Raw genomic sequence first — 27,898 nt, forward strand, 5'->3', positions numbered from 1 at the left:
AAGATGTGAAAGCTCTAGCCAAGGCTCCTTTTCCTTTCTGAAATATATAGAATTTATTTGAGGTATCATTTTTACAAAAAATATGCTACTATTTGCATCATGACTACAAATTAAAGTTTCTGCTATTCAAATTCATGCAGGATACTTTCTATACCCTAGTATTTTAGGTCCCCATCCTGCAAACAATCAAACATATATTTAAATTTATGCATGTGAATAAGCCCACTGAAGACCATAATAGTAATAACAAGGATCAGAGCACCATCTGTAAAGTGCATCGTCATAGACTGCATAGCTCATTTAACCAACACGGATCTGAAAGACAAGTTTAAGATTCGGTTTCCATGTTGTTTCAGCTAGCACAGCTCCTATTTCAAGTATGCAACTCAGGCCCAAACATTTCAGGAAGGCCTAGTTTCATAAGTCAGTTATGCAACCAATTTTCAATTGCAGAAATGTTAATAAAAAGCAAGAAGTTGCAGAAGGCAGCTAAAGCAAGCTATTTTAAAATATGAAAGAAAAAAAACTATTTACACTTTACATTATTTCTCCAACAGTAATACAAATAATGAATTTGGCAACAACTCACTCATATTCAGGACAATCCGTAAAATATCACACAGGTGTTCCAAGTAGAAATGCAAGAGCGGGCGTTGGGTGTAACCAATTCCTTTGACTGCTACCAGCTAAACGTTGCACTTTCCCTTCCCTAAAATAAGCTTACAAGATGCAACCAAAGATTCAGGAGACTGAAATTTCCCCTCCAACTAAACAGGGCCTATCATTTTGGATATTTTACTGTGAAAAGCCTGTAGGCTGAAAAAGTCTTTCTTCCTTGACAAATCCTCTTTGTAAGCAGCCTATTATAGAATGTAAGAGAATTTCTAGCGTTCTCAACCTAACTCACATTTGTTTTTTGTATACCTGAATATGCGCTTATGACAAGAGGCTTGCAATTTCTCCTAAGTATGGGGAAGATTAAGTTCAGGCTGCAGTTTTGAATGGCCACTAAAAAAAAAAAATTTAAAAAATTACTATAATCTAAATATTTTTTCTAGTCTGAGCCACAACAATGCAGGGAGAAAGTTCTAACTTGTTTTAATAATTGACCCATGTTTGTAAACACAAGTAAACCTTTTCAATAGCATTGGTGTTTTCCACTTCAGAAAGGCTTTAGTTTGTCTTGAATGTTACAATGTCAGGTACTACCTAACCGTAGCAGACTGGGTCATGGTCTTACAGAACCATTCATGCTTGCAATGACCTCCCTGAGAGCAGTTTCAGACCATTGTAATGCTGGAAATGACCTTTGAATACAGATTTATAGAGAATACATATAGAATTATACAGATTACGATAAATTCAGTGCTGAGACCAAGTTTTATAACATACAGTATGGCAAAACAGACTACAAGAAAATATACACAGCATCAAGCATTATCCACTTTATTTAGAAACCAGTAAGCTTTCAGTTATCCTGAGATATTGCAAAAGGCTGTGTTGACATGGTAGACAGAAATAAAAGCATTTTCTTTCAGCTTTTTAATGATACTTTGTATCCCGAATTGCTGGTAATTTCATTTTTTATTATAAAGTTCCTTGCTTACAATTTCGTTTGTAATTAATAATGACTACAATGCAACAATGGCTGCAGTGACTATATTTTAACGGTTGATGGCACCAATCACCTCAAGAAATTGCCTAGCTAAATGTTAGATTATATTCTTATATGTGAATGTTGTAGAATAATTTGATGGAAATCAAAACCCAAATGTCTAAACAACAAAAGCAGAAAAATTTTATCTTCAGGAGAGCACAGCATTTTTCTTGAATATGACACTCATTGTCAAAATCCTACCCTGTTCAGAATGCGGGTATGTGTGTCAACGCAGTGTGTGTACACAGATGTAAATTTTTCTATTTTACCATGCCACAGGCAAAAATTATATTGGATTCAAAGATATAACACTTCAAATTCAGATAGGAAAATGTATATAGCTATACCCGGACATAAGCATTTAGCGTGGTTTTCCAATGTGCTAAGAACTGCAAACTCTTGTTTGGTTAAAAGGTTTCTAAACAGGGATACAAGTGCCTTTACAAAAATGGTATTTTATATTTTTATATTAATCCTTTCCTGGTGTAACATGAGGAAATTGAAACAAAATACGTACATGTAGATACAGAACCATAAAATATTCATCCTCCCTTAGGAGGCTGTATTTAATGAACAGCTACTAAAAACTAAGTTCACAGCGATGCTAAAGAGATGGACAAAACAAGTGGGAATCAAATAGTCTAAGGGGAACTTGGAAGATATTTACCTGGGTCTGGGATGGGAAGAGATGAAAGAAACTATGCTATTTACTCCTTTCTACAACAGCTGGTCAGTATTGTCTACTCCAGGCATTCAAAAGTCTAGTGAATCCCCAGAGCTACTTTTTAAGAACTAATCTTATCCTTCACATCTCATTTTAAGACTTTTTAAAGGAAAAATGTGTCCTCTGTTTTCTGAGCTATCAGAGCTAAGGATTTGGGGATGCGGGCTACACTTCTGTCCCCTGCGACCACGAGGGGTAAGACTTACATTTCTTTTTAAATGAAATCCAAGATGACAATACCAGAACATGGCAGTGCCAAGAGTATCTTAAAACCAAACTTCTGGGCTATGAAATCGAAAAGAGTAAGGTTTCTTTCCTACGCGGGTGGGAAGGAGCCTCTCCCCCTGCCTGCGAGGCGAGGAGAAACCGTTGTGTGAGGATTGTGCCCGGCGGTAACTGTTGGGGGCGAGCCGCCAGCCTCCTCTCAGAGCACCTGGGGCACGACTGCAGGCACCCGCCACTCTGCAGCGGGAGCCGCGAACCAGAACAAAACCAGGGGGCGGGCGGCTCAGCCTCCAGCACCGTTCCGGGCTCCCCCGCGGGCTGCCCGTCCCGCGGAAAGGCGAGACGGCGCCCGGCCGACGGAGGAGCGCTTCCGCCGCCCTTGCTTAAGATGGCGCCGCGGCTGCGGAGGGGCGCTCCCCGCCTCCTGGCGCGGGGCGGTGGCGCTATCGTCGCGGGCTGATGACGTCCGCGGGCCGTGCGGAGGGAGCCCGGGGATTCCCCCTGTTGTTGTCCTGGGGCCCGGCGGGATGGGAGGCCGGAGCGCGGGGCGGCGCGGCCGGCGCTGATGGCGGCTCGCTGGGCAGCCCGCTGGGCAGCCCGCGGCCCCGAGCTGGGGCCGGGGGTGGATGAGTTCACCGTCCCTGCGGAGAAGAGCCGCCTCCTGGAGGGGAACCGGGGCCGCATCGAGGGCTTGTTCGAGGTGCGGCTGGCCGTGCTGGGGGCGCAGGAGGACTGGCGGCCCGCGATCCCGCCGCCGGGCTCGCCGCCGGCCGCCGCCAGGATCTGGGTGCAGCTGGCAGGCGGTGGGAAGGCCGTGCGCAGCGCCAAGGTACGGGGGGCCGGGGGCAGGGCGGGAAGTGGCGCCCAGTCGTGTCGTTGGCGCCGCGGTCACCGGGACGGAGACCGGGGCCGCGTTTGCGTACCGAAAGGCCCCTCTCGCCCGGGGCACGGCCCGGGGCCGCTACGTGCGGGTAGGAGGAAGAAAGGGTGGGGAAAAAGTGCTTCACGAGGAAACAGAAACGGTCCTGCCCTGGCAAATAGGTGTGTTCCAGGTGCCAGGGTGTCTCCGGGCGTGTTGACAGAGCGTAGAGAATAAAGGGAAACGATTCAGCTGAGGAGTGCAAAGGTGATCGCTATTGCAGAGCGCGTTACGGTCACCACATTGTGAAATATTACTGCTCTCTGCCTGTAGCTGCGTGAGGCGTTTGACCACCTGTGAGAATGGGCCAATTTTGTTTTGAAGCGCGATTAAAATGTATCGCTCTCCTTTTTCTTCCCCGAGTCAAGAAATTCTTCGGAGGGGGTTGGGTGTTGCCATGTTTCACGGTTGCTTTACAGAGTTAACTTATTCTGTGGCATTTAGTAGTAGCTTATTAGCAAAGCTCTCGCTAACAGCTTAACAGAGCTAGTATTTCCTTAGTGTAAAAGCTGGCAGATCCAGACTGCTTCACCAATGTTTGCTGGAGCAGATAGCTTTCTTTTAAACCGAACACTAAACAAGTGAAAAGAGAGAGCCGTCTAGGCTGTTTGTGTCTCTGACTGTGGCGCTAGTTGCTGTTGAAGTACCTTCACAGAATTATTTTGTTAAATCTCTTGTACAGCTAACGTTTGGGGGAGCTCAGCAGTAATGATGAAATTAATATTACTCATAGTGGACCTGGCAGCTATAGCTGTTTGAATCATGTGATGAGAACACTAGTATGAGCACTAGCTAGGCTGAAGGTAGCTTTCAAAACCAAAATCTCGGTATGTGGGCGTTTGTGTCTTTTTGTTTGTTTAAATACACATATGTATTAGTGGGGATCCTTAGCATGTATTTTGTGACTTAATTCACATACTTGGCAGTCCACTTTCAAAAACTTGATTCCTTAACTGTGTAATGCCTAAGACTTATAAGGAAACTAGTATGAATGTTGAGCTATTTGAATTATTTGACTCTGAAATTGACTCTAAATGAATTTGCTTGTATATTTGGGCTCAGAGACTCCAGAAACCGTTACATAACTATTCTTCTCCAGGCAGCTGCAGTACAACTTTCTTTTTTCCAGAAAATTAAAGCCTGAAACAAACAGCACAAGACTTCCATTTTCTAATTGCTGCTTTTCCTAATAACATACAAAATGTTTCCTACTCCAAATACTTTAAAGGGTATGGGAGACCGGACTTCCCTTACATGTAGACCAGTTTTCAGACCCTCTCTGGAGGGATTATTGACTAGAAAGTATGAACAATTGCGCATCTTTATTGTCTCCCTTTAAAAGGTTTTGTGATAACAATTTGTGTTTTAATTCATCAGTCACATGCAATGTATTCATTCTTCAGTGCTGTTTAGTAAATGTAAAAAAAAAAAATTCCCAGATTTTGAATATCCTTTTTTCTAACTATGTTATTGTCCTGTTGCTCTGCAAAAGCAGTCATATGATGACTAAGACATGAAAAGTAATCCTGTGGATTTTGTTGCAGAAGCAGTTTGTGCTAATATGGTCTTGAAGCAGCCTGCCTTGATACCTGTGGTGATGTAACTCAAGAGATGATAGGAAGTGGTGTTATGTTATTCATTATCTTATATTGGTTTTCAGTTCCATTTAAAAGAGAAGTTGAATTTCTGAAAGTAAAGATAGATAATAAAATTTGGTATATTTGGGAGTCTGCAAATACAATGACTGCAGCTTAGAAACTGGTTTCACTACACTACAGAATTTTAAGCACAGAAAGAGACAGTTGGGGGGAAAATAATGCTACCTGAAAGAAGAAATAGTGTACTGTATTGACAGAGTTCTGAACTCCGACACATTTAAAACAAGGTAGTATAGTGAATTTACCTATAGTAACTTCTAAGTGGCAGAAATATCAATGGTGGCAGAAAACAAACAAACAAAAACTATTAAAAACCTGAACTTCTAGAACACAGAACTAGCTGGAGCCTGGAGTTTTCTCAGTTATTTGTTAGTATCATCTACTTTTTCAAAACACTGAGTTTCAAAGCCTCATGTGGAAAGCTGGCTTGCTGTTGAGCTTTTTCAGTGTGATTTTCTTTGGTGTAACATACCCATTGTAAGTAGGTGCTCTGGCAGTTGTAGTTTTAAAATACAAATATTTTATTTGGTGAATAAGGGAATCTATCAGAGTCCAGATAGTGGTTTTGTCATTTGTTTGGTTTTAGCATTTTTTTTTTCCATTGGGTATCTTTTAATGGATACTACTGTGGCTACTAGTTATGTTGTGCCATGCCACACAGGATCAATGTCCTTGATTCATTAGTAGTAAGTATAGAATAAGTAACACATAACTACTTTAAAATATAGGATAGCCACCCCTGTGATAAGCCTTTGGAAATTTTCTTTAGAAACTGTTTTTAGAAGTTCAGTTTTATGGACTAGGTAGAATTCTCTAGTGCAAGGCATTTGTTCATGAAGCGTATGTTCTCTTTGACCAAAGAATGGGGATGGGAAAATAAATCTCTTTTGACTTGTCTTTTAAACTGCTTGAGCTACAACTTAAACGCGCTGTTGCTATCAGTTTCAAGTAAATTTATTTATAAACAGTAGGATATAAAACAAAGTTAGCCTTTTATGAGATCTATTTAAAAATAATTTCAGATTTCTGTATTTTATCTCGATTATCTGGTTTACTGGCAGTATTTACTTTCTCACGCTTTCTTACACTAAGTTGGCTTTATTTTCTAACGTACTTGTCCATTACTGACCTAACCAAAATTAATTTTATATATTAGTGTTTCACAAATACTCACTCTGCTGTCTTTTTCTCCTTCTAGGAGTATATTAAGGGACTCTGTGAACCTGAACTAGAAGAAAAGGAGTACTACCCAAAGGACATGCACTGCATCTTTGTTGGTGCACAGAGCCTGTTCCTCAACAGTCTTATTCAGGATACCTGTGCTGATATAACAGTGCTGGAAATGGGATTGCTCAGTATTAAGGGGGGTGCAGAAGCTGTTGTTATGGCTCAAAGTCATGTTCAGCAGTTTGTGAAGCTTTTTGAGAATAATGAAAGCTTATTAAGCGATAATGAATCGGAGATTAAAAAACAATTCAGACAATTTGTGGAAGCACATGCAGATAAATATACAATGGATTTACTGATTTTGCCTAGCTCACTAAAAAGAGAACTCCTAGCTCTCACACAAACTGAATGTTGTGAAGTGGAGAGCGATATCATAGATCTTACAGGTTCTGAAAGCCCGACAGGGCTTATACAAAACAAAGCCTCCAAAGTAATCGCTGCAAACAGAGATGGAAGAGCAGGTGGTGAGGAGGCAAGAAAGAATGCTGGGACACCTGTAACTGAGCTTACAAAGCAAATGGACACTGTGTTTTCTGATGCTCCTGAAACAAGTTTTGTTCCCATAAATGTTGTGCCTCCATTAGAGGCAGTGGTGCCTAAAGAAAGGCAGTCATGTAAAAGAAGATCTTCTGATGATGAGGAGAGGCTCCCCAAAAAGCAATTCTCTTTGGAGAATGATCAGGAAGTGAAATCTGCTTCACACAGTAATCCTTCAGACAGTGATGCAGTTATTGATCTGTTTTCAGATTGCTGCAGTGAATCAGATGATCCCAGTTATTGCCTTAAAGAAGGTGATGATATCAGTGAGGAAATGGAATATAAGATTCTTGTGAACTTTTTCAGAACAATGGGATATTCCCAAAATATTGTAGAAAAAGTTATTGGTATCCTAGGACAATCTGTGGAACCATTAACATTGCTAGAAGAAATTGAAAAGGAAAATTTAAGATTTCAAAGAGAACATGAACAGTCACCTCAAAAGCCTCGAACTAACAATCCTCCTTTAGGAAGTAATGCAAATAATTCACAAAAGCTAGAAGACAAAGGCTTTTCTAGCAATAAAAGTCCACTTAAATCCAGTCATGCTTCAAAGGAGACAAAAAGTGAATATCACAAAATAAGAGATTCACCAAGCATGCAAGTTGATGCAGAAGATAAAATGCATATGTTGGTATGCAAACCTGCTTCTCCTTCCAGTAAAAATTCAGCTATATGCAATGAGCAAAGAGACATTTATTGCCCTGGTAAGAATCGCAGTTCAAGGTCAAGTGATATAGAAACTGATGGTGTTGTAACTTTCAGCACTGTACAAGGTGGAGCTCTAAAAGATGTTGATTTTGTAGCCAGAGGGAGCTCAGATGTGCAGCGTATCTCAACTAAGACTAAAACTGCAGTTCAGCAAAAATCTGCAGGGCCCTCAACTGTACAGAATAGTCATCCTGCTTTTGAGGACCAATTAGGACACTGCAGCTCTTCTCAAGTGAGATCTCTCAACCAACACATTTCCCAAACTTCAAATTCTGAAAATCCTATCCCAGACCAAGTATTATCTTCACAAATACATCCTTCAGATCCTGATAGAGAGACAGTGGGACCACACAGACGTCATCCTGATCCTTCAGTGACTGGAGTCCAAAGATTTTTGGAATCTCTGAAAAAGCCATACAGTCTGGAGTTGAAAAATGAACCTGGGAAACCATATTTAAAACACATCATTATTGATGGAAGCAACGTTGCAATTTCGTAAGTATTGTTCTTTTCAACTATCTCCTTATTAAAAGTTTATTGAACTTTTAATATGAAATAGGGACTAAGGTTGCTGTGGCATGTGTAAAGTTTTTGCTAGCTAGCTTTTTGGTGACCAACAGTTCATGTACACAGCAAGGTTTTTCAGCTACTGGTAATGGCTGCATTGGTAAGTTATGGTAAGGCTTGATAATGAAAAATGACGTGAGATTGACAGTAGCCATTTTAATTTCCAAAGCATAGCAATTTTGATAGTTTTTATTCTCTGTTTAGTGACAGCATTCATTTTTATGACTGACTTGTTTGGAGTTATTCTTTGTTGAGATACTGTGCATAGAAGGAAATTCAGAAGTTTTTAGCAGGTGCACTATACGACACCTACTGCAGTACACAAATCCAGCTAGAACAGTGTGGTTGTGGGATATTCTATCATGAAACAGTTCTTGTAGAATTTACTTTTTGTTTTAAAAAAAATTACATAGTCTGAAGTTGAACAAATGCAATAACTGGTTAAAATAGAATAAGGAAAATCCTTGATTTTGACTTAAAAATTGGTTGGTAATTGCAATACTCTGGAAAATATTTTCTCTAAAGCCTTTTAAGACTTAGCTTTCCTGCTCTGGTAGAAATTTGTGATTTTGCAGAAAAGGTAGCTCAGATTTATGAAGCCCAAATACTAAAATAATCTGAAACAAACTTGAACAGAATAGGCAATGGAAACTAAAACTAGATATACGTTAGAGGTAGATGAGATCCTTGTTGGAAACAAGATGTTTCAAAATGAAAAGTGAATTAATTCTACAGGATTTCTTACTAGGCAGTGGTCAGATTTGAAGCCTGATTTGTGCCATTTCAGAGCAACCTACTTTGAATTACCAGTGCTCCAGCTCGCTGTAACACTTCAGTCAGAAGTAATTTCAGTGAGCTCTGCTCTGTTGCAAGCACTTTTATGCATGAAACTTAATTTGCTTTGCATGCACCTAACAAAGAAGTTGAGTTACCATCAACTTAAGTGTTTTGGTTTTTTACTTTTGCTCTTAGTGTCTTGTAATTTTAAAGTGGAGGTTCTTATATAGTAGTAATGTATTTGTTCTTTAACAATGTTACGTATTAGTGCTTGAGTCCTGTTACTTTTTGCAAACGTAGGCATGCAACAAAAATATTCCATCCCCCTCCCCAAAACTTGCAGAACAGGGAACTGTGTATATGTGTGCACACACCTCGTCTCCTATTCCTCCTGATATCTGAAAGAATGTATGCAAACAATAGTAGACAATTATAGGGCTGTTGGATAATTTTAATAGATTGTCTGACAAGGCACCATGCAAACAAACCCTATGAAATGGGCACAGTTAATACTGAAAAGATCAAAAAATCCCTTTCATTGACTACAATGCAAGGATTTTCCATTATTGTAAATATTTTCTAATTCCTTTTTTTTTCCAAATGTTTCTGTTGTAGACAACTTTGGAGGGCATTGCCAATTACAGGGGGGTTTTTTATTTTCTTTTTTTAAGTTTATTATAACTAATTGGAATAGCAAAAATCAGTTAGAACCTATATATCTTTAAAATTTTCTGCTTCGCTTCATTCACTTTAACATTTGTCTCATCAAAACTATCCTTGAATTGATTGCTGTTCTCTAGTCAGGAAGGGACTTGGATTTGTTCTTTTTATAGTAAGTAATTTTGGCAAGCAGGCATGTCAGAAGGTTTTGACAGTGTTTGCCATGGGGCTTTTTTGTAGTTTCGGAATATGAAAGTGAGCAATGACAAATGCAATATTTCTTCTTAATGAGGAAGTGGTAGTTTTTAAGAACAAACTGACTGACTGTTCTCCTGCTCCACTCGTCAATGTAACAATAAGTAAGAGTAAACTTACTATGAGAACTTGCTATTTAAGATTTTTTTGGTGCATTCAGAGTTCCTCTGCTGAACACACATAAACCCTTCCAAGTACAGAAATTAGTTTTCATTCTGACCATGCTGCCAGAACCAAAATGGAGTACTTTAAGCAAAACAATAGTAATTCTGAGAAAGATCATCTGTATCCCCAGACAAAGTGGGAAAGTTTAGGCCATTTAAGTTTTTCTTAAACACTTAAAATCTGTATTTTAAAATAGTTTAATCTTGGAGATTGGAAATCCTGAAGAGCCTCATATCAACTATATTATCTTGTATTTAGTTTAACTAATTCTTGATTAGGATATTTTCTAAGAATAGGCCAGACTACTACCAGTGATCCCATGAATTCTGTAGGATGCTCTTAGGCTGAGAAAAACACATCTGACTTGTTAAGATACCTCTATCATGTCATCTACTTCAAGCTGTTAGATGAAAGAGGCTTCCCAAAAGAATGGGCTTGAATGCTGTTTAGGGGAAGAAAATAAACTTTTCCTGGAAAAATTATGATGTTATGTACCATAAGAAAATAATGTCGAAGTCTGTCCTAAAATGAATGTAATGTTTCAGCTGACAGCTGGTACGGTTTCCCAGAAGTAACTATGTAAACACAGATCTGCATGTGCATGTACACACAGTTGTGTTAATGGGGGAAAAAAAATGGATGTATGCTCTGTGTTTCACAGAGATAGATAAAGATGCCCTTAGATATTGTTCTTCTGTGGTTATGAAAGACCTACTGTAGCTCCTAAACATTTCACCAAAATTCATGGACTAGCAAAACTTCCTCAATTGTTAGGGCTAATAAATACTTCTAACTCCCTTTTCTCTGTAGTATGTATGAATTTTGCTTGAGAACAGAAATAATAAATTCTGTTGTTATTTTAGTGAAGTACTAGTAGAACTGTTAATATTATTTTAGCAGATTGGGGAATCAATCTTAACTTCTTTCCTTTATGTACAGTCCTAGCCTGATGATTTCTATTTTGATACCTTAGTATTTGCTGATAACTTACACAGACTACCAGATGATACCCTGAAATTCCAAGAGGTATAGTTCATTCAGAAATATTTCTGCTAATGTTTTAAACTTAATTCACATAAAAATATGTCTCACTTTGCCTGTTTTTTTGACAGGCCTCTTATGTATCTGCACATGTTCCTCCTAGATCACTATTTTTCCCCATTCAGAACAAAACATAATTTTTAAATATGATTAGCTTCAAATGCAGTTTAAGGACCTAGTAATATAGAAATGTTTACAGTTAGTCCAGAAAGTCTCTATAGCATAGACAATGTGTCAAAACTAAATCTAAGTAACTTCTTCTGTTTATGAGAAGGAATGTCAGAAGATTTCTTGATGTGTAACCTTTCCTACCAAGTGATCATTAATTGAAGAAGGTGATGATAACCCTTATAAATTTATTTCCCCAGGTTAAAGAGCCCAGAGCCTAGTCCCTTACGACTGGCAACAGTAAAACTTTTCTGGTCAATCTCTGGAAAATTAATTGAATTAATAGATGAAGTTTTTCTGTCATTTTATAGTCTTGCTAACTTTAAAGGGGAAGCCTGACTTGATCCATAACTTTTGACACTGCTTTAATTCAAGTACAGTGTTTTGTTACAGTAAATACAGTAAAGCAAACTTATTTTCTCATTGTTCAGACTCTGTTATTTAGAAAATAGTGATGTAAAAGTGCAAGTCACAACTGAGTCATAAGCTACCTTGAACTTTTTAAAATTATTTCCCAAATGTGTATTAGTGGAAGAGAAATGCAAATTGTTGGGGTCATGTAGAAAATAACAAATACACCACATCCTCTTTGTCAATTTTTTTTTTTTTAGTATGGAGAGATTTTTTTCTTCTACATATTTCATCTATGGGGTTTTGTGTCTTTGTGGGGGTTTTGGGGGGTTTTTGGGGGGGTTTGTTTGGTTTTGTTTTTTTTTTTAAGAACAACCAAATATATCTGAAACCGATGAATTAAAAGATGGTGAATAAACATCTGCTTATCTCTGATGGCTGTGAGACTACTGTAGGCAGTGGTCTCCTAACTTTTTTTGATTGAGCACCCTGTGCTGGTTTTGGCTGGGGTAGAGTTAATTTTCTTCCTAGTAGCTGGTATGAGGCTGTGTTTTGGATTTGTGCTGAAAACAGTGTTGATAACACAGGGGTGTTTTAGTTATTGCTGAGCAGTGCTTGCACAGAGTCAAGGCCTTTTCTGCTCCTCACCCCACCCCACCAGTGAGTAGGCTGGAGGTGCACAAGAAGTTGAGAGGGGACACAGCCAGGACAGCTGACCCCAACTGCCCAAAGGGCTATTCCAGACCATACGGCGTCATGCTCAGCATAGAAAGCTGGGGGAAGAAGAAGGAAGAGTGGGTCGTTTGGAGTGATGACTTTTGTCTTCCAAGTAACCATTATGTTTGATGGAGCCCTGCTTTCCTGGAGATGGCTGAACACCTGCCTGCTCATGGGAAGGAGTGAATGAATTCCTTGCTTTGCTTTGCTTGCATGAGCAGCTTTTGCTTTACTTATTAAACTGTCTTTATCTCAGCCCACGAGTTTTCTCACTTTTACTCTTCTGATTCTCTCCCCCATCCCAGTGAGGGGGAGAGTGAACAAGCAACTGTATGGTGCTTAGTCGCTGGCTGGGGTTAAACCACGACACACCTCTATCAGTAAAAAAAATCTTTGAGCATGCACCCCCAATATATGTGTATTTATCAACTATATATGTGCGTTACTGAAGTTCTAATATTTCCTTCATGCACCCCAATGGATTGTCTTGCACACCAGCTGGGATGCACACACATGACATTTGAGTAGGGCATAGTAGCTGGGTGCCATTAACATACAGTCCCCAAATATGGTTATATAATGCCTGCTGCTCAACCAAATGAAAACTGCTTATGAAAAGCAAAGGATAGAGAACTGCCTCAAAATAGCAGAACCATTGGGATATTTAAATGGCCTACTAAATAATCAATGCATGGGGGCCTGGGGGGTTTTTAATGTAGGTATTCTGGAGCTTCCTTCTGGATAAATAAAGCCTCATTATTTTCTTACATCTTGGAAAGTGAAGAATTGTTTTCAATTTTGCTTTGAATTGTTTTCAGTTTTACTTCTCAGTACCTTGAGGTTATGGACATGTGCTTCCATGCCTATGTTGGGGGTTTTTTTGACCCCTAAGTGTCATGTGGTTTGGGGGGGGGATATTAATTAATTGCCCACATGCTTGGACTAAGGCTGAATGGGCTTCCAAATCACTACTTGCTTTGTGCCTTAACTCTGGAAGACTGCAAGAAGCTGAAGAATTTTTCCTCTTGACAAGTGCAGCCAAGTAAAAATGGCACGTTGATCTATTAATGCAAGCTGTACTTTCAGTGTTCTTGTTGAATGAGAGAAAGTCTGGAGTTTACTTTAACAATTATTTTTAAAAATTGCCCCTTTTTGTGTGCTGAAAACAGGCCTTTCAGGGCAGACTGAAATATCCAGATAGTTGTCAAGTAATTTTAAATTAAATTTTATTAAAATGTGGAAGAAACTCAGAATGAAAGAGTAATTGGAGGGAATTATATCTTGCTAGAATTGTTTGTAAATAATGATATGTACTTTCCTTAATTTAGTTACAAAACCAAAGGGAAAATGTTACATGGGAAAAAGGAAAGCAACCTGCTGTTTGGTGCTTTGTGCTGCTTATCATCATCTCTTGTTTAACTTCAGAAATACCTTTGTAGGGTCTTCACAGTTTTTTAAAGAACTGGGACAGCCAAAACCAGTATTTACAATGGCACTTGGGGAACAGATGCAGTCTTTGAGATGTAGGTCTTGAAAAGACTGTGGTGATTTGCTGTCCTTCAGATGTTTACCTTGCTCAAATAAAGCATTTCATATTTCTGTTTATCAAGCATGACATATTTATTCATATTATAGCTCACCTTAATTCTACATGTTATTTGGTAAAGTTAAATATATTGCTTCTATTTGCATACTTTTTTTTTAGTTGCTACAGAGCAAGAGTTTTTGATCATACAGGACAAATCAAGAGCTGCTGTTCTAGGCATCAAAACATTTAATAAACAGAGAGTACTCTGTGTAGTTCAGGTTTAAAGCTCTAAAACAGGAGAATGAACAAGTAGAGAAGGCATAACTTTCAACATGAACACTGAGACCTGTGCATCTCGTGAAGTCCAATTGAGAGGCATTAATACAGTGAAAGTATTTAACGGAGTTTTTCAGTTTATTGAGTAGGATATCTAACTTAAAGTGGGGGGATGATGACTGCATTTTAAGTTTATGACCTAGAAGGTTTATGAGGGGTAACTATTCTGTGGCAGTTGCATTCTTTTATTCGACTGCTCTTGGCATCAAGAACACTTAAGTTTATTAGGGCAAGTGTGGCATAGGATTTTTTTTTTCTCCAGAAACTCTGTTAATAAGTCAGATTTTTTTCCCTTTTATAGTTCAGATGTAACTTACTTATTTTTCTGCCTTTCTACATAAAACATTCCTCTCCAAATTCAGAGAACCTTAATAGGTTTATATTTTGATACATTTATTTTAAAATTAGTTTACAAAATTGGAAAAGGATACATGAAGGCTACTAAAGGCTGAGTTTCACTGTAAATATTTCCATGGAGATGTTTTAAAGAATGCTTTGTTTAGAAGATTTCCTGGTAGGTTAAACTAGGGGTTTAAAGATAAGATTCCATTCAAAACTAATAAGACTTACTATTAGGCTTATAATATACAGTTGCACATCAATTAGGAGACTGGTTTAAAATATTAATATGACTTGATCACTTATTGTTATGAGAAGCACTTTGTAGTGACTTAACATCTAACTCAAAACATTGAGTATGTACTACTTTGTAAGAAGTGCTTTGCCTGTTCATGCCATCAGTTCTGAATCAGTGTGTCTTCTCTAAGTAAGTATATCTTTCTTTTGTCTAAGTGTAGCCTCTAATCTATGAAAATGCCAGGGGAAAAGTGTCTGAATGAAAACTGGATTTAGCCTTATTAAGGTGCTAACAGATGTTTTGTAGGAATTTATTCTACAGGTATTTTTTATTCTGTCTTCTGTGCTTTATTTTAAGATTCTTCTTTCATTATTCTCCTGAAGCTCAGTTCCCAGAATCTGGTTAGACAGTTAATTGCTAAAGGAGGACTTCCTGCCATGTGTTAAATGGGCATATAGGATCACTGGGATAATTCAGATTGAGAGGGACCTCACAAGGTCATCAACTCCAATCTCTGTATTACTCATTTTGGGCACTTGCTGATAGTCACTTAACTGAGTTGTAAAAACAGGGAACGAACATCTTATATTTTTAAATGGGGGAAAAAATAAGATTGCCACTAAAATACAGTGTTTTGAAAATCTTTCTTCAAAGAAATGTTATTATTTTGCTTCAAAACAGTAGCTCAGATTGTTGAAATGCAGGGAGAGGAGGCCCTAATATCTTAGATTATCAGATAACTTCTCAGATGTAATCCTCAGAAACCAGTTGAACCAAAGGTGTTCTGTTTTGCAGTGGGACTATATTTGGAACTACCACAATATTGGATTATGATCACTTTTAATCTATAATCAATAGATTTCGGAAGCCATCTGTTGTGGTTTAAACCGGCAGGCAGCTAAATGCCATACAGCCGTTCACTCACTCCCCCACAGTGGGATGGGGGAGAGAGTTGGAAAAAAGGTAAAACTCGTGGGTTGAAATAAAGACAATTTAATAGGACAGAAAGGGAAGGGAAAATCATAATAATGATAAAAGAATATACAACCCAGTGATGCACAGTGCAGTTGCTCGCCACCTGCTGACCAATGCCCAGCCAGTCCCCAAGCAGTGACTGTGCCCCCGCAGCCAACTCCCCCCAGTTTTTCTGTTCAGCATGATGTCATATGGTCTGGAATATCCCTTTGGGCAGTTTGGGTCAGCTGTCCAGGCTGTGTCTCCTCCCAGCTTCTAGTGCACCTCCAGCCTCCTTGCTGGCAGGCAGTATGAGAAGCTGAAAAGTCCTTGACTTAGTGTAAGCACTGCTTAGCAACAACTAAAACATCGGTGTGTTATCAACGTTCTTCTCATCCTAAATCCAGAACGCAGTACTATACCAGCTACTAGGAAGAAAGTTAACTATCCCAGACAAAACCAGGACAGCATCACTATTGGCCTCTTTTTAAAGCTAAACCCACTTCTAGTTACTCAAATATCGTTGTGCCCACAAAACTGAAAGGAAACTGAGCTATAAAGTTGCAAAGTTATGTTTCTATTCTATTCTTTTGCTGAAGATCTCTTTCCATTTATAAGATTCCTCATCTATAACATCCATCTACCTTTTATTTTGGTGAGGCTGTATGTGTAACTTCCAGCTTCGCTTTGCAAGGTTTTGTTCCATTTTCTTTGTATTCATACTATTAAATTTAATCTCCCTTCTGTTTCCTTCACCCCCAGTCATGGTCTAAGGAAATTCTTCTCCTGTCGAGGAATTGCAATAGCTGTTGACTACTTTTGGAAACGTGGCCACAGAAATATTACCGTATTCGTTCCACAGTGGAGAACAAGACGTGATCCTTCCATTACAGGTGAGGGAAATAGTTCCCTAATGTTTTCTTTATTAAACTAAATTGTAACTATTTCTTTGGATACTTCTGTGAAGAATGAATGGAGAAGGAATACTTCATAAAACGTTAAGCATGAGCAGTCTGGCTGCTCAGCATGAGTAATTGGGTTTCCGTATACAATGTGAGACACTCTGAAATGCTGTTTAGGCTAACTGGTGTGCCATAAGTGGGGGCCTTTTTGTTTGGTTTGCTTTTTGTTTGCTCTTTAATTTCTAGTTTCAAGCTCTTCCTCCCCATTTTTATAATATTAGCAATTCTTCAGCTATCAATATGTCATTTCTGTAGATTAATAGGTACAAAAATAGCCTATCTTCTCTGCTAACTATATCTCAGGTTAATTGTCAAATCTATAAATAGCTTAGAAGAAAGCTTTGGTTTTTAAGAACAGTTGTTTCATGTTTTAACAGAGCAGGATTTCTTAACACAGCTCCAGGATGTTGGAATATTGTCTTTAACCCCTGCAAGGATGGTTTTAGGAGCAAGAATTGCTGCTCATGATGACAGGTATGGAATATACATAGTTTTAAAGTCTTTTTGAACATCTGACTAATAGTTGTAAAAGCTTAATACTTCATAAGAAGTAGCATTAGCTGGTTCTTCAACCTGTGTAGACACAGAGCTATGCATCTAACTTAAGACTGAGCTCTGTTACGTTATTTTACTGTCCTAAGAAACATTTTAATAAGTAATTCTCTAATAATATTGTACATACTGTTTTCAGAAATTGATGGAAAGTGGCAAATTTACATGGCAATTTTAACCAAAAAGGAAAAAAAGTTAATCCATTTCAAATGTCACCACTTGCATTGAGGAAGAAATCAGTCTTTTAGTAATGTTTTTATGCTTTCCTGATCATCAGTCTATCCCTGAATTGTCTTTTATCTTTGGGGAGCACTAGCATAAATCAGATCAGATACTATTTTGTTCCTTTTTTTTTTTTCTTGATGCCATTGTGGCATACAGACACAATAGATGTGTATTTGGAGCAGTGTATTTGTAACAATGTGTAGGCTAGTAAATTTCCACGTTAATTTAAGCACCAAAGTTCAACTTCAAAATGTGGGGATCATCTTTCACTGAACAACAGTAAGCTTTAGGGTTTTTTGTTGGGTGTTGGGGGAGTTTCCTAGTGCTTACATTGCTATTGCCAAATTTTCCCAGTCTTGATACATGGTTAAAAGCACATGCTGCTTAAGTTTTTTTCCACAACCAGCTTTTCTAATTCTGCATGGATGAGCAGTTTGCAGCTTTGAAATTGTGTTTTGCAGCTAGCTACAGTTCACTGGATTTCAGTTTTTTCCTTCCTACTAATAATCATTCATACTTTATTTTTCTGACTACAAAATTGTCAGGTTTTTGTATCATGGCCATACCTGGTTTTGTTGGATTGCGCAGTCACATACCAGATTGCAGAACTTGCTACAAAAAAGATATATAAAGTAGCGTGCACTTAATTTATCTTCCTTGTTAAAATACAGCAACTCTGATCTCTTAAACAATAATGTTATAGCAAAAAGAATGTAGAAGGCAGCCAAGTTGGCGTTGTTTACACGCTAATATTTTATATATGCCCAGCATTTCATATAAAATGCTATGTAGGTGCAGTATTTACAGTTGAGAATACTGTGGAAATGTGTTGTGCTAATGTATTTGCACTTTTGTTATCCCACACCTGTTAAACTACACTTTTGTCAAAAATGTACACATTTCTTTAAAAGAACACCATCCATTATTCTTTGCTAAAATAGTTTCAAATGGCAAAAAGCTTGTTTTCAGACAGGTAAAAAAAAAAATCATGGGATTTTCATAATAAATGGGTAGTTGCCTTTTGTCATAATTTATTTAACAACAAAATAGTAGCAGCACTCTTTGTTAACAAGTGTTGACAGAGCAAACAACTAACATGCGTAACACTGTCTTGCAGAACACAGACATTAATGCTAGGCAAAAAAGTATATAGAAATAAGTTCGTGTTGGAATGTGTAATAAATACTGTACTCTCTTGTAAGGCAAACCACTTACCTCTACAAATATTTCAGAATCTGATAATCCCATGGGTTTTGGAGAGTTTTGTTCGTGGGGATTTTTTTATGGAAAAAAGCCTCCCATGAAGACTGCTGCACTAAATAAATGCATGCTACTTAAAACATTGTTTGAAGTTATGTGGTGAGTCAAAACAGACTAATTTCCTGGTATCAAAGTGGTTGTTTTCATGCAAATAGATTACTCTTGGATGGTGAAAAGTTTAGTTTTCTAGATCTTTGGACAGTTTTCAGCAAAGCATACTATCTTAACGGTCTTTGAAATGAATTTTACAGGTTTTTATTACATCTTGCTGATAAAACTGGAGGTGTTATTGTAACTAATGATAACTTCAGAGAATTTGTGACAGAGTCACTTGCCTGGAGAGAAATTATTCAAAAAAGGTAATCACTCAATTTCTATGAAAGCTTAAAAGGATGTCTGTCCTTACTGTTGTGGGCACTCTAATTCATGTGGGGTTTTTTATTTTTAATTAATCTGTCATGCAATTCTGGTAGAGCCCAACAAAGTCCTGTGTTTGTTTCACCACTTTGATTCATGGCCTTATAATCATGTGTTGAGTAGTCTAATGTCCCTATTATTCATACATTCTCTAATGTAAGTCTGTTAATTGCTAACATAAATAGGAGCTTGGTGTAGCAGCCAAGCTATATCACTTCTGAAGCTCGATGTTAGATCCTGTTAGAGTATACGCTTTGTGGTCCATTCTCACAGGCTTTCTTGGTTTACATTTCATTTCTTCAAGGAGACATGATAGCTGATGCAGACATACAGTGTCACTTTTAAGGTTTCAGAATCCATCAGTCTTTACTGTAGTACAACAAATCAGTATAGCTAAACAAAATAATGAACACTTGCAACATATCCCTGTAGCCATTTCCCTGCAATTGTTGAGTGTCCTTTGGGTTTAGCTGTGTTCACTTAGCTATCAAATATCCCTGCTTCAGCTTTTGGATTCTCTAAAATATAGTTTCTCCTGTGCAACTGATTTCTTTGTTTAGTTTGTTTGGTTTTTTGTTTTGTTTTGTTTCCCTCCCCCCTCAAGTTAAATCAGGTCATTTTACTATTAAGGTATGATCTTCTATTGCCCAAATTTCCCGCTAATCCCTCAGAGTCTCCCTGACATCTTCTGAGGGTACATCTGCTGCAGTGACTGGGGTCTGTACAGGCCTAATGAAATAAATAATTGAAAACTGTCTCGGGTTCTCACAATATAGCTGGGAGAACATGGAATTGATGTTGGCTAATCGTGTAGGTATTTACACTATTTCTTGAGTGAATTCTACCCAAGTCAGGTTCTGTTCTCCTGTAGAACTTTAGGAAGAATACTTAGCACATCATTCTGAGTCTGTGGTTTTTTAAGAGCTTGTGTTAACATCTGCTATTAGTTTTACTTCTGGGGAAATTCCACTATACCAAATTGTCTCCTCACAAACAAATTTTAGTTGAACTGGTTTCCTTTAATGCAGATTTCCCTCTGTCCCAAAATTATTCCAGAAAAAAAGTTTATTTGTGTCTTAACTGTAAACAGCTAATGCTATGTTTGCTAGTTGTGTGGCTTTCTGATAACATATGCATTTTAGCTATGTGGTTGAAGATCCTTACAAGGAAGCGGAGTTTGAACAATTGGAAAATCTTCTCTAATAACCTAGAAAATTCCATGCTGGTCTCTTTGCAAAAATTAGCAGTCATCCAACAATTGCTGTTAAAACAAACAAACAAAAAAAACCCCAAAAAACAACTCAGTGTTCTGCAGTGCGGTGGGAACAATTTACATAAGCTTCCATTAAACTATTTTGACAGTGAATGCTGGTTGTATCTAAAATGGGTTAGTAGTTAAGTTTCAGTGACTCCCGATGTGGTGTGAAGTGTCTGCTCTAAGGCAACTTGTCCTGTGCTACAGAGGTGAAGGGCAGCGAGGGTGTAATACATTGTTAGTAAATAATGTTGAAAGAACTCTCTTGCAGGTTGCTCCAGTACACTTTTGCTGGTGACATATTTATGGTTCCTGATGATCCTTTGGGAAGAAATGGACCTAGATTAGATGACTTCCTTCGAAGTGAAGGCTGTTCTAGGTACAAGCACTGTTTTCACTTTTGTTTGAGACAATTACGATTTCAAATGTGAAATAAACTGTTTTTCTGGTTCACTTGAACACTTCTTTAGATCTATATGGAAAAGGTACAGTAAAATTAAGCAAGAACATCATGGGATGTAGTAGCTTAACAAAAACGTGTTTTTCCTATTACTTCAGTCTGTTCAGAAACTGCTGGTGACATTTGCATCTAATCAAGTTCTCTCTCAGAACTAAGATAAGCAAGACAATAACTTCCTCTGAGATTTCATTGTGGTGGCTTTCATACAAAGGTGGTCCAAACTGTGTTAACATTGCACAAAGCTGCCAGTGGTTTGGGTATGTGGTAGCCTGGTATCCTGTTAATTACAGTGATGTTATTTAAAACACCTTGGTTGATCACTTATTCATAGTGGGACAATAGGTGCTACAAAAGAAACACTCTACACTTATTCTTTGTCACAGCAGAGGCATTTCACTTCACACTTGAGGGTACTGTACTGATAATAAAACAATTTTTGAGAGGCATTGTTATGAAATGCATTTGTATTTGATTCATAATTTTAAATATTAATAAACATATATTGTTCCCTTAAGATCATTGTACTTTTTCAATGTGCATGTATTCAAAGTATGAATTTGCTTTGTATTAACTACCAAGACTAGAGAATGGGTTTGCTCTTTTGCACAAGAAAATAAGCTGCTCTCTGTTCTTCTTTCACCAGGAATTATAGAAATTCCTAAATTTCACTTAGGAATTATAAATGCCAATGATAGTGAGGAGTATTGAGAGAGCTTTTAGAAACAACTAAGGTAAATAAAATTAGCAATACAAAAGGCAAGCTATACTTAAGGGTTAATACAAAGAATAAGCAGGAATCTCAGCTATTGGAAACAATGGAGGAAAGTGAGATGAGTATACCAGTAGGTCACAGGTTGATTTGAAAATAAGCATGTAATGTCGACATGAAAAAAGCAAGTGCAGTTCTAGAACTTCAATAAGAAATGCTAAGAAAGTATGCAAGCTCTAATATAAAACCCTTACGAGATGTCATTTGGAACACTGTGTTTTAGCTGCCTGTGTCCGAGAAAAATAAAGTGAAAACAGAGTGTGTTCTGAGAGGTGACTGTGATGATTGTAGGAATGGAAAGAGATTCTTTTGAGAAGGCTCTAGAAGAGCTTGTTTTCCTATCTGTAAACTTGGAACTGGAACTAGGCTTTGATTTTGGGGGGGGTTAAGACAGAGAAAAGGTGCCAGTGTGAAGAGTTAATTTTGTTCCTTCCCTGAGACTTTTCTATTTGAGTTAAATGATGCAGAAAGCATAAATGGTACCAGGAATAAGGTCAGAAACTAGAAGGATCTCGAGCAATTAGAGAGCCTTTCCATGTTGAGTAGTGGGAAGTGTCATAACTTGAATGCTTTTAAAACAGAGCTTTGTAATTTAGGTACTGTTTCCCTCAGTGGTAGGAGAATGGACTGTAACATGAGTTCCAGTTCACATTTCTGCATTAACTGGTGGCATCTGAAGTAGACTTGGCCCTAAATTTTGTAGTGCTAGCAGTTTAGAGTTTTCAAAGTCTGAAATGAAATCTCAATAATTAAGGAAGAATATTCAGATCCTGAAATTGCTTAAAAACTTCATTGCCCCATTAAGGATGTCATATGAGGGAAGCAAGGCCTTGATCTAAATGTGAGCACAGCTCACAGTCATGAGCAAAAGTAGATGAGGAGTAGTCTTGGGGAGCATATGGAAGCCCCTTTGGACTGTCAGTATTTTCATGTGTTCTAAGTCAGTGTACATGTGTTCAATGTATCTTTTTATCTATTTAGCTCAACAATACTGATGTTGATACTTCCATTAAAAAGCTTTGACTGTTGCTATATTCTGCCAAGTAAAGTACTCACAGCATATTGGAACTAGTCCTAGATAATGTTAGTTAATGTTGTTAGTCGTGCCAGGTTCAAATTGAAAACTGTTACACCTACTGTTTTGTTTCCCTTTTAAAAAATGCTTATCATTTTATTCCAATCAGTAACTAGCTGAGCAGCAGTGAAGTATAGGAGTTATACACATTTTTCTTTTCTGTGTTTGTACAGGGACAGCTAGCATCTCCTTTACCTTAATTTAATCAAAACTTTTATTTTGTTTCATAGAGATTTTCGGTCAGCACAAAAGGCTCTACAGAGCAGTGGACAATATTCTTCTGAGACACCTTTCTTCGTGCCAGTCCCCAAACCAACCAATAGCAGTCGACAGCCTAAAAACAGAGTACATGGTGATCGTTCATCAACATGGCTTCCACTGGAAAAAAACATACAGGCTTGTCTAGCAATTCCACCACAGAGATCTGCCTCAGAAACAGTACAGCTAAGAGAAGCCCTGATAAAAATTTTTCCTGATTATGAGCAAAGACAGAAGATTGATCAAATACTAGCTGATCATCCATTCATGAGAGATCTTAATGCACTGTCTGCTATGGTGCTTGACTGAATATTATACAAGGTTTTTATATCACAACTGATCTAACTAACTTTGAATATAAATGTGAAGAAAAAAGTTGCTCTGTTATGTTACTTTGTGAATATTCAGAACCTAATTTTATTTGTATAAACAAAGATATTTTTTGTGTATGTTCTGTTGCTAATAGATGCCAGGTTTTGGTAAATTAAAAACTGCTGCTACTACAGATTTGTAGTAATATTTTCTATGAAAAAAACAAATCTTCTGCCTCACTTGAATTGCTTATTAAAGCAGTAGTAGTTCTAAAGAACTGTTACCACTTTAAATAGTGTGTTAGCACTTTTTAAAAACTCCTTTCCTCAAAAGGGAAAGATCATGTCAGAGGCTTAAAAGTGACTCTTACAGCTTCAGATATATTTTCCAGATGCACGCATAACATACTATAACATAAGCCATGCACCTGTCAGATATCATTGTTGGTGTTTGTATCTAGAATATAGATACTCTTAGAAAACCTATGCTCTACTAGTACCTCCTTCACTTATGAACTTCGAAATATTTCTCCATGGAAATAAAACAGACCCTTTTAATATTTTCAGATACGAAGACTTCTACATAGTGTATATGTGAACCTGCTTTCCTTAAGCCTGCATCGTGGATATTGGAAATAGGCTATACTCTTAAAGGTCTATGGACAGCAGTTTGAAGATCCCTGTATGGGAGCAGTGGATGTTCGGTGTGTTGTTGAAGTTGTTCGGTGTGTTGTTGAAGTAGTGTCACAAGGTGGCGTTATGCATCTGTTGCTTTGTAATGATCAACAGGAAGGCTTCTGACATATTGTGAAGTGCTCGTTCTTACATAAAGAAAGATTAAATGCAAGACAGATAACAGTAACTGTAAGAGTGTTATGGATAAAATTGTATATTACATTAATAACTTATGGATACTAAACAGCCTTCTAATATTACAGGCAGCTAAGAAGCTTTGTATATATGGGTAAAATCTTAGTGCCCATGGAATGAAAACCAAGAAAATCCATTTGCCTGTTCATCCAGGTTGAGAGACACTATGCTAGAGTAGCTAGGAGAGGGAAGGTTTCAATTAGAAAGGGTAAATTCACAGCTCTCCTCAATAGAAGATATTTGTAATGCTTTAAAAGATCTGTGATACCTACATTGGTTTTTAGATTGGAAATTCTTTTGACTGTCAGTACACCTTCAGAATCATTTTAGCATCTTTAACAATCTGCACTGTTACCTGTTTGTCTTTTCCCTGCCTGTTCTAAATCTGAATGCTGTGATAAGCTATTAAGAGAATGCAATGCTGTTTATATAGAAATGGCATGCTATCTTGCGTGGAGCTAATATGCTTCAGTTAACAGTCAGCTCCACCCCTTTAAATCTGTTCTGGGGTTTATCCCAAAAGTGAGGTGGAAAAAGAGGAACATAATTTATGGAAGTTGACCAATAGGACCTCTTTCAAGAGCAGGAGCAAAGTGAAGATTACTGCGTCTGTGTCTCTGTACATGTGTAAGTCTGTTATACCTTCCTTTTAACCGGTTTCTGATGTTAAGTGTTCACATCAGTAAAATCAAATTAGACTGTAAAGAAAATATGGGCTACAGAGCCCATGTTAAACTTCTGACATACTGAGCCTTACCCTAAAGCATAAGAATAGTGGCTTTCTCTCTAGTAGGCATTCCCTGGGTTCTGAAATCACTCTTTGCTTAAATGCAAAAGAGCTGAAATATACTGAGGAAATGAGGGTGTTGAAAGTCTATCTTCTTTCATGGCCCCTTCGCATGTATTGTGAAGTCAGAAACGGAAGGCAAAGTCTTGCTCTTCCCTCAACAGAAGCAAACTGAAAGATGATTGCAGCAAGAGCAAAAGAAAAGTATTAGAAACAGTTATTACAGCATCTCAAAAATACAAGTGAGGATGAAGAAGGGTTTTGAATATGTTTCTGCATCCAAATAGACAAATCTTAGGGATTTTTTTCTGTATAAATGAGAGGGCAATTCTTTAGTCAGGTTGGCAGAGTCATTCTGACCAGCACATGTTTGCCAAGAAGCAGTGCTTACCTACTAAGTGCTATGTGATCACCAAGTTCTGTCCCCATAAAAACTTAGGCAGGTTCCTAAAGTCTGTTGTCACTGATTGGAGTTGGTATCATTTTAATAAGTAGTAAGGGAATAAATTATGTCCAGTGAAGGGCTTTTCCTTAACAGGGATAGTATCCTAAGGGGGACAGTGGTGGTGAATTGGATAATTCTGCTTAGTTCTGCATTGGAGTGAGACACAGGAACTTTGGGTCAGCTTCTTAATTCCTAATAAGCTCTTCTAGAGGCCATCAGGAGAATCAAGGAAATGGGCCAAGAGCAATACAAACTATTCCATGTCTCCTTTGCATATTAGTATACTCAAAACTGAAACCAACTGTGCAGTACAGAAGTACAGATAAGGACATACAGTTTTGTTTTAATTTGTTTGTCACAAGGAAGGAAGGAGATAAGAATTGGAGTATGCCACTGCAGGGGCAGCAAAAGATAAGTACCATGTTGATTACTACCTAGTGTGTGAGACATGGTGAAGTATGTAAACCCTTCACTAGCTAGCAGTGAATTAGGGAGCTATATTAATACTAGTAAATGCTGATGTGCTGTTCACTTCTATGCTAAACATCCAATTTGAGAGGAATTAGAGGAACGTAGCGTAAAGTGTTCAACAGAGTAGTAGCTGATTACTTTTGCATGACACAAGAAGCCTAGCTGGGAATAGTAGCTATCTAAAACCTGTAATGTTACTACTTTTTCCCAGTTAGAGGACAGACTTGACAAATTGATTTTAATGGCAGAAGCTTGTTGCTGGACATTAAAGCAAGCTGTCACAGCTAAAATTCATGTAAAATGATACCAAGTGAGGCCAAAGGTTCTTTGTTTTCTGTTTTTCTTTTTTTAGGTTCTATTGTCCCTTCAGCTTTGAGTTTTAAACACTGCCTCTCTGTTAACGGGGAAGATGACAAACATAACCAGTATGGTCTGAATTTTCCTTGAGGGAAATGGGTGGAGCTGTTGTAATGCTATGCCATATGGTGGAGGAACACCCAGGGTGACATCTCAACTGCACTTAGAACAAAACCATCAGTGTCTTTCAGTTTTGTTTTCACTTGTTCTTAGTTCCCTATTAGCCTACTTACTGTGAGTATGGCTGTTCATAAAATCCATAAACAGACTCTTTCAGTGCACAACAGAACTAGCACTGCATGAAATACAGCAACTGAGAAAGCTTTCTTGGACCCAACAGAACAAGTTTTTTGTTTGGATTTTTTTTTAATGGTAAAGAAAATATGCTTTTTTATGCAAGAAAGTTGGTCTGTGATTCTCCTTTATCAGCTGTACAAAGCGCTCAGAGTGACCTTTCCTTGGAGCAGAGGAAAAGGTCAAGTCTAAGTCTGAATGTAGCCAGAATGTTCCTGATCCCTGGAATAAACTAATTTTCTGTGAGATGGTATATATCGCCAATACAGCTTTCAATTTCTTGGTATTTCCACTGAAATAGGAAGATAAAGGACTATTTCTTTGATGTTGCTCAGAACTTCCCTGTTGTCTAGGACAAGATATTCATAATTCTAGGTAGATAACAACTACTTTTACCTGAACAGAACAGCCCTGAGTTTACCCATGATAGTAAAAAAGTGCCAAGATGCAGCAATAAGCAACAAAAACCCCCAAATCCTGGATATATGTATGATCTCCTAGCTCCATACTAAAACAATAAAATATCATAATCACCTGAGTGCCTTCAAGTAGTTGTCTGTGTGATAACTAATGTGTAACTCTGGTCTAATTCTGCTGTGATCCTTGTGTAACAAACTGTAATTCAGATACCCAAGGCACTCTGGATTTGTCAGTTTGGGACCAGCAGGATCCAGCTCTAAGCAATTATTGTAGAGCTCTCTACTCTGCTTCCTACATTGCTCCTGATCCCAGACAGCTCACACTTCAGATGTATTATTGGGTTCTGTGCTGGAAAAAGAAGCGTACAGTGAGTGACATGGTTTTGCAAGCAAGTCATGCACTGATGGTGAGCCTGAACTTGTCATTCCTGCTGGACCTGAGCTAATGCCATGAAGTGTCTTTGTACTGTGTTTTTCAGTGTCCCCCATAATGTGGTATTTGGGCTTTTTTTTCCTACCAGTGTTAATGTCTTATGTGTTCCAGGCACCTTTCCCATCATCTTGGAAGAGAAAGTTGACTGAACCTAAGAGAAAAAACACATTAGTTTAAAAATATGAAATATACTGTTGTGTTTATTGCAAAATACTATTTCCTAATGCTAACTTGTATGAAGAAAGAAAAATACGAAAAATTGTCAAAATACTGTGATATGTGAGAAAGCTGTTCTTCACTGAAAAAAGTTAAAATGAAAACCTTAATATGAGTAGGTAAAAATCTCTAGGAAGAGACTGTGACAGAACTGAACAAGCTTTTTCCACACAGTCACACAGGAGCATTACATAGGTCCATTCACAAGTTTGCTGAGGACAAGACAGAGCCTATTGGCAGCAGGTAACACACTGGGTATACGGCAAGTGCCCACATGTTCTTTTTGCCTATGAAAAAATACTGATTGA

The 27,898-nt window shown here is 37.9% G+C and overlaps 1 protein-coding gene across 1 annotated transcript; it reads left to right on the forward strand.

The window, feature by feature from the left end:
* Positions 1-3,059: 3,059 nt before the first annotated feature.
* N4BP1 (NEDD4 binding protein 1) lies at positions 3,060-27,160 on the forward strand. Its single transcript, XM_072872412.1, has 7 exons — positions 3,060-3,435; positions 6,382-8,153; positions 16,517-16,647; positions 17,094-17,190; positions 19,005-19,112; positions 20,697-20,804; positions 22,960-27,160. The coding sequence occupies exons 1-7, from the start codon at positions 3,172-3,174 to the stop codon at positions 23,294-23,296; spliced, it is 2,817 nt and encodes a 938-aa protein (XP_072728513.1). The 5' UTR covers positions 3,060-3,171; the 3' UTR covers positions 23,297-27,160.
* Positions 27,161-27,898: the final 738 nt, after the last annotated feature.

Source organism: Ciconia boyciana, chromosome 9 (assembly GCF_034638445.1).
Source record: "Ciconia boyciana chromosome 9, ASM3463844v1, whole genome shotgun sequence".
Classification (NCBI taxonomy): domain Eukaryota; kingdom Metazoa; phylum Chordata; class Aves; order Ciconiiformes; family Ciconiidae; genus Ciconia; species Ciconia boyciana.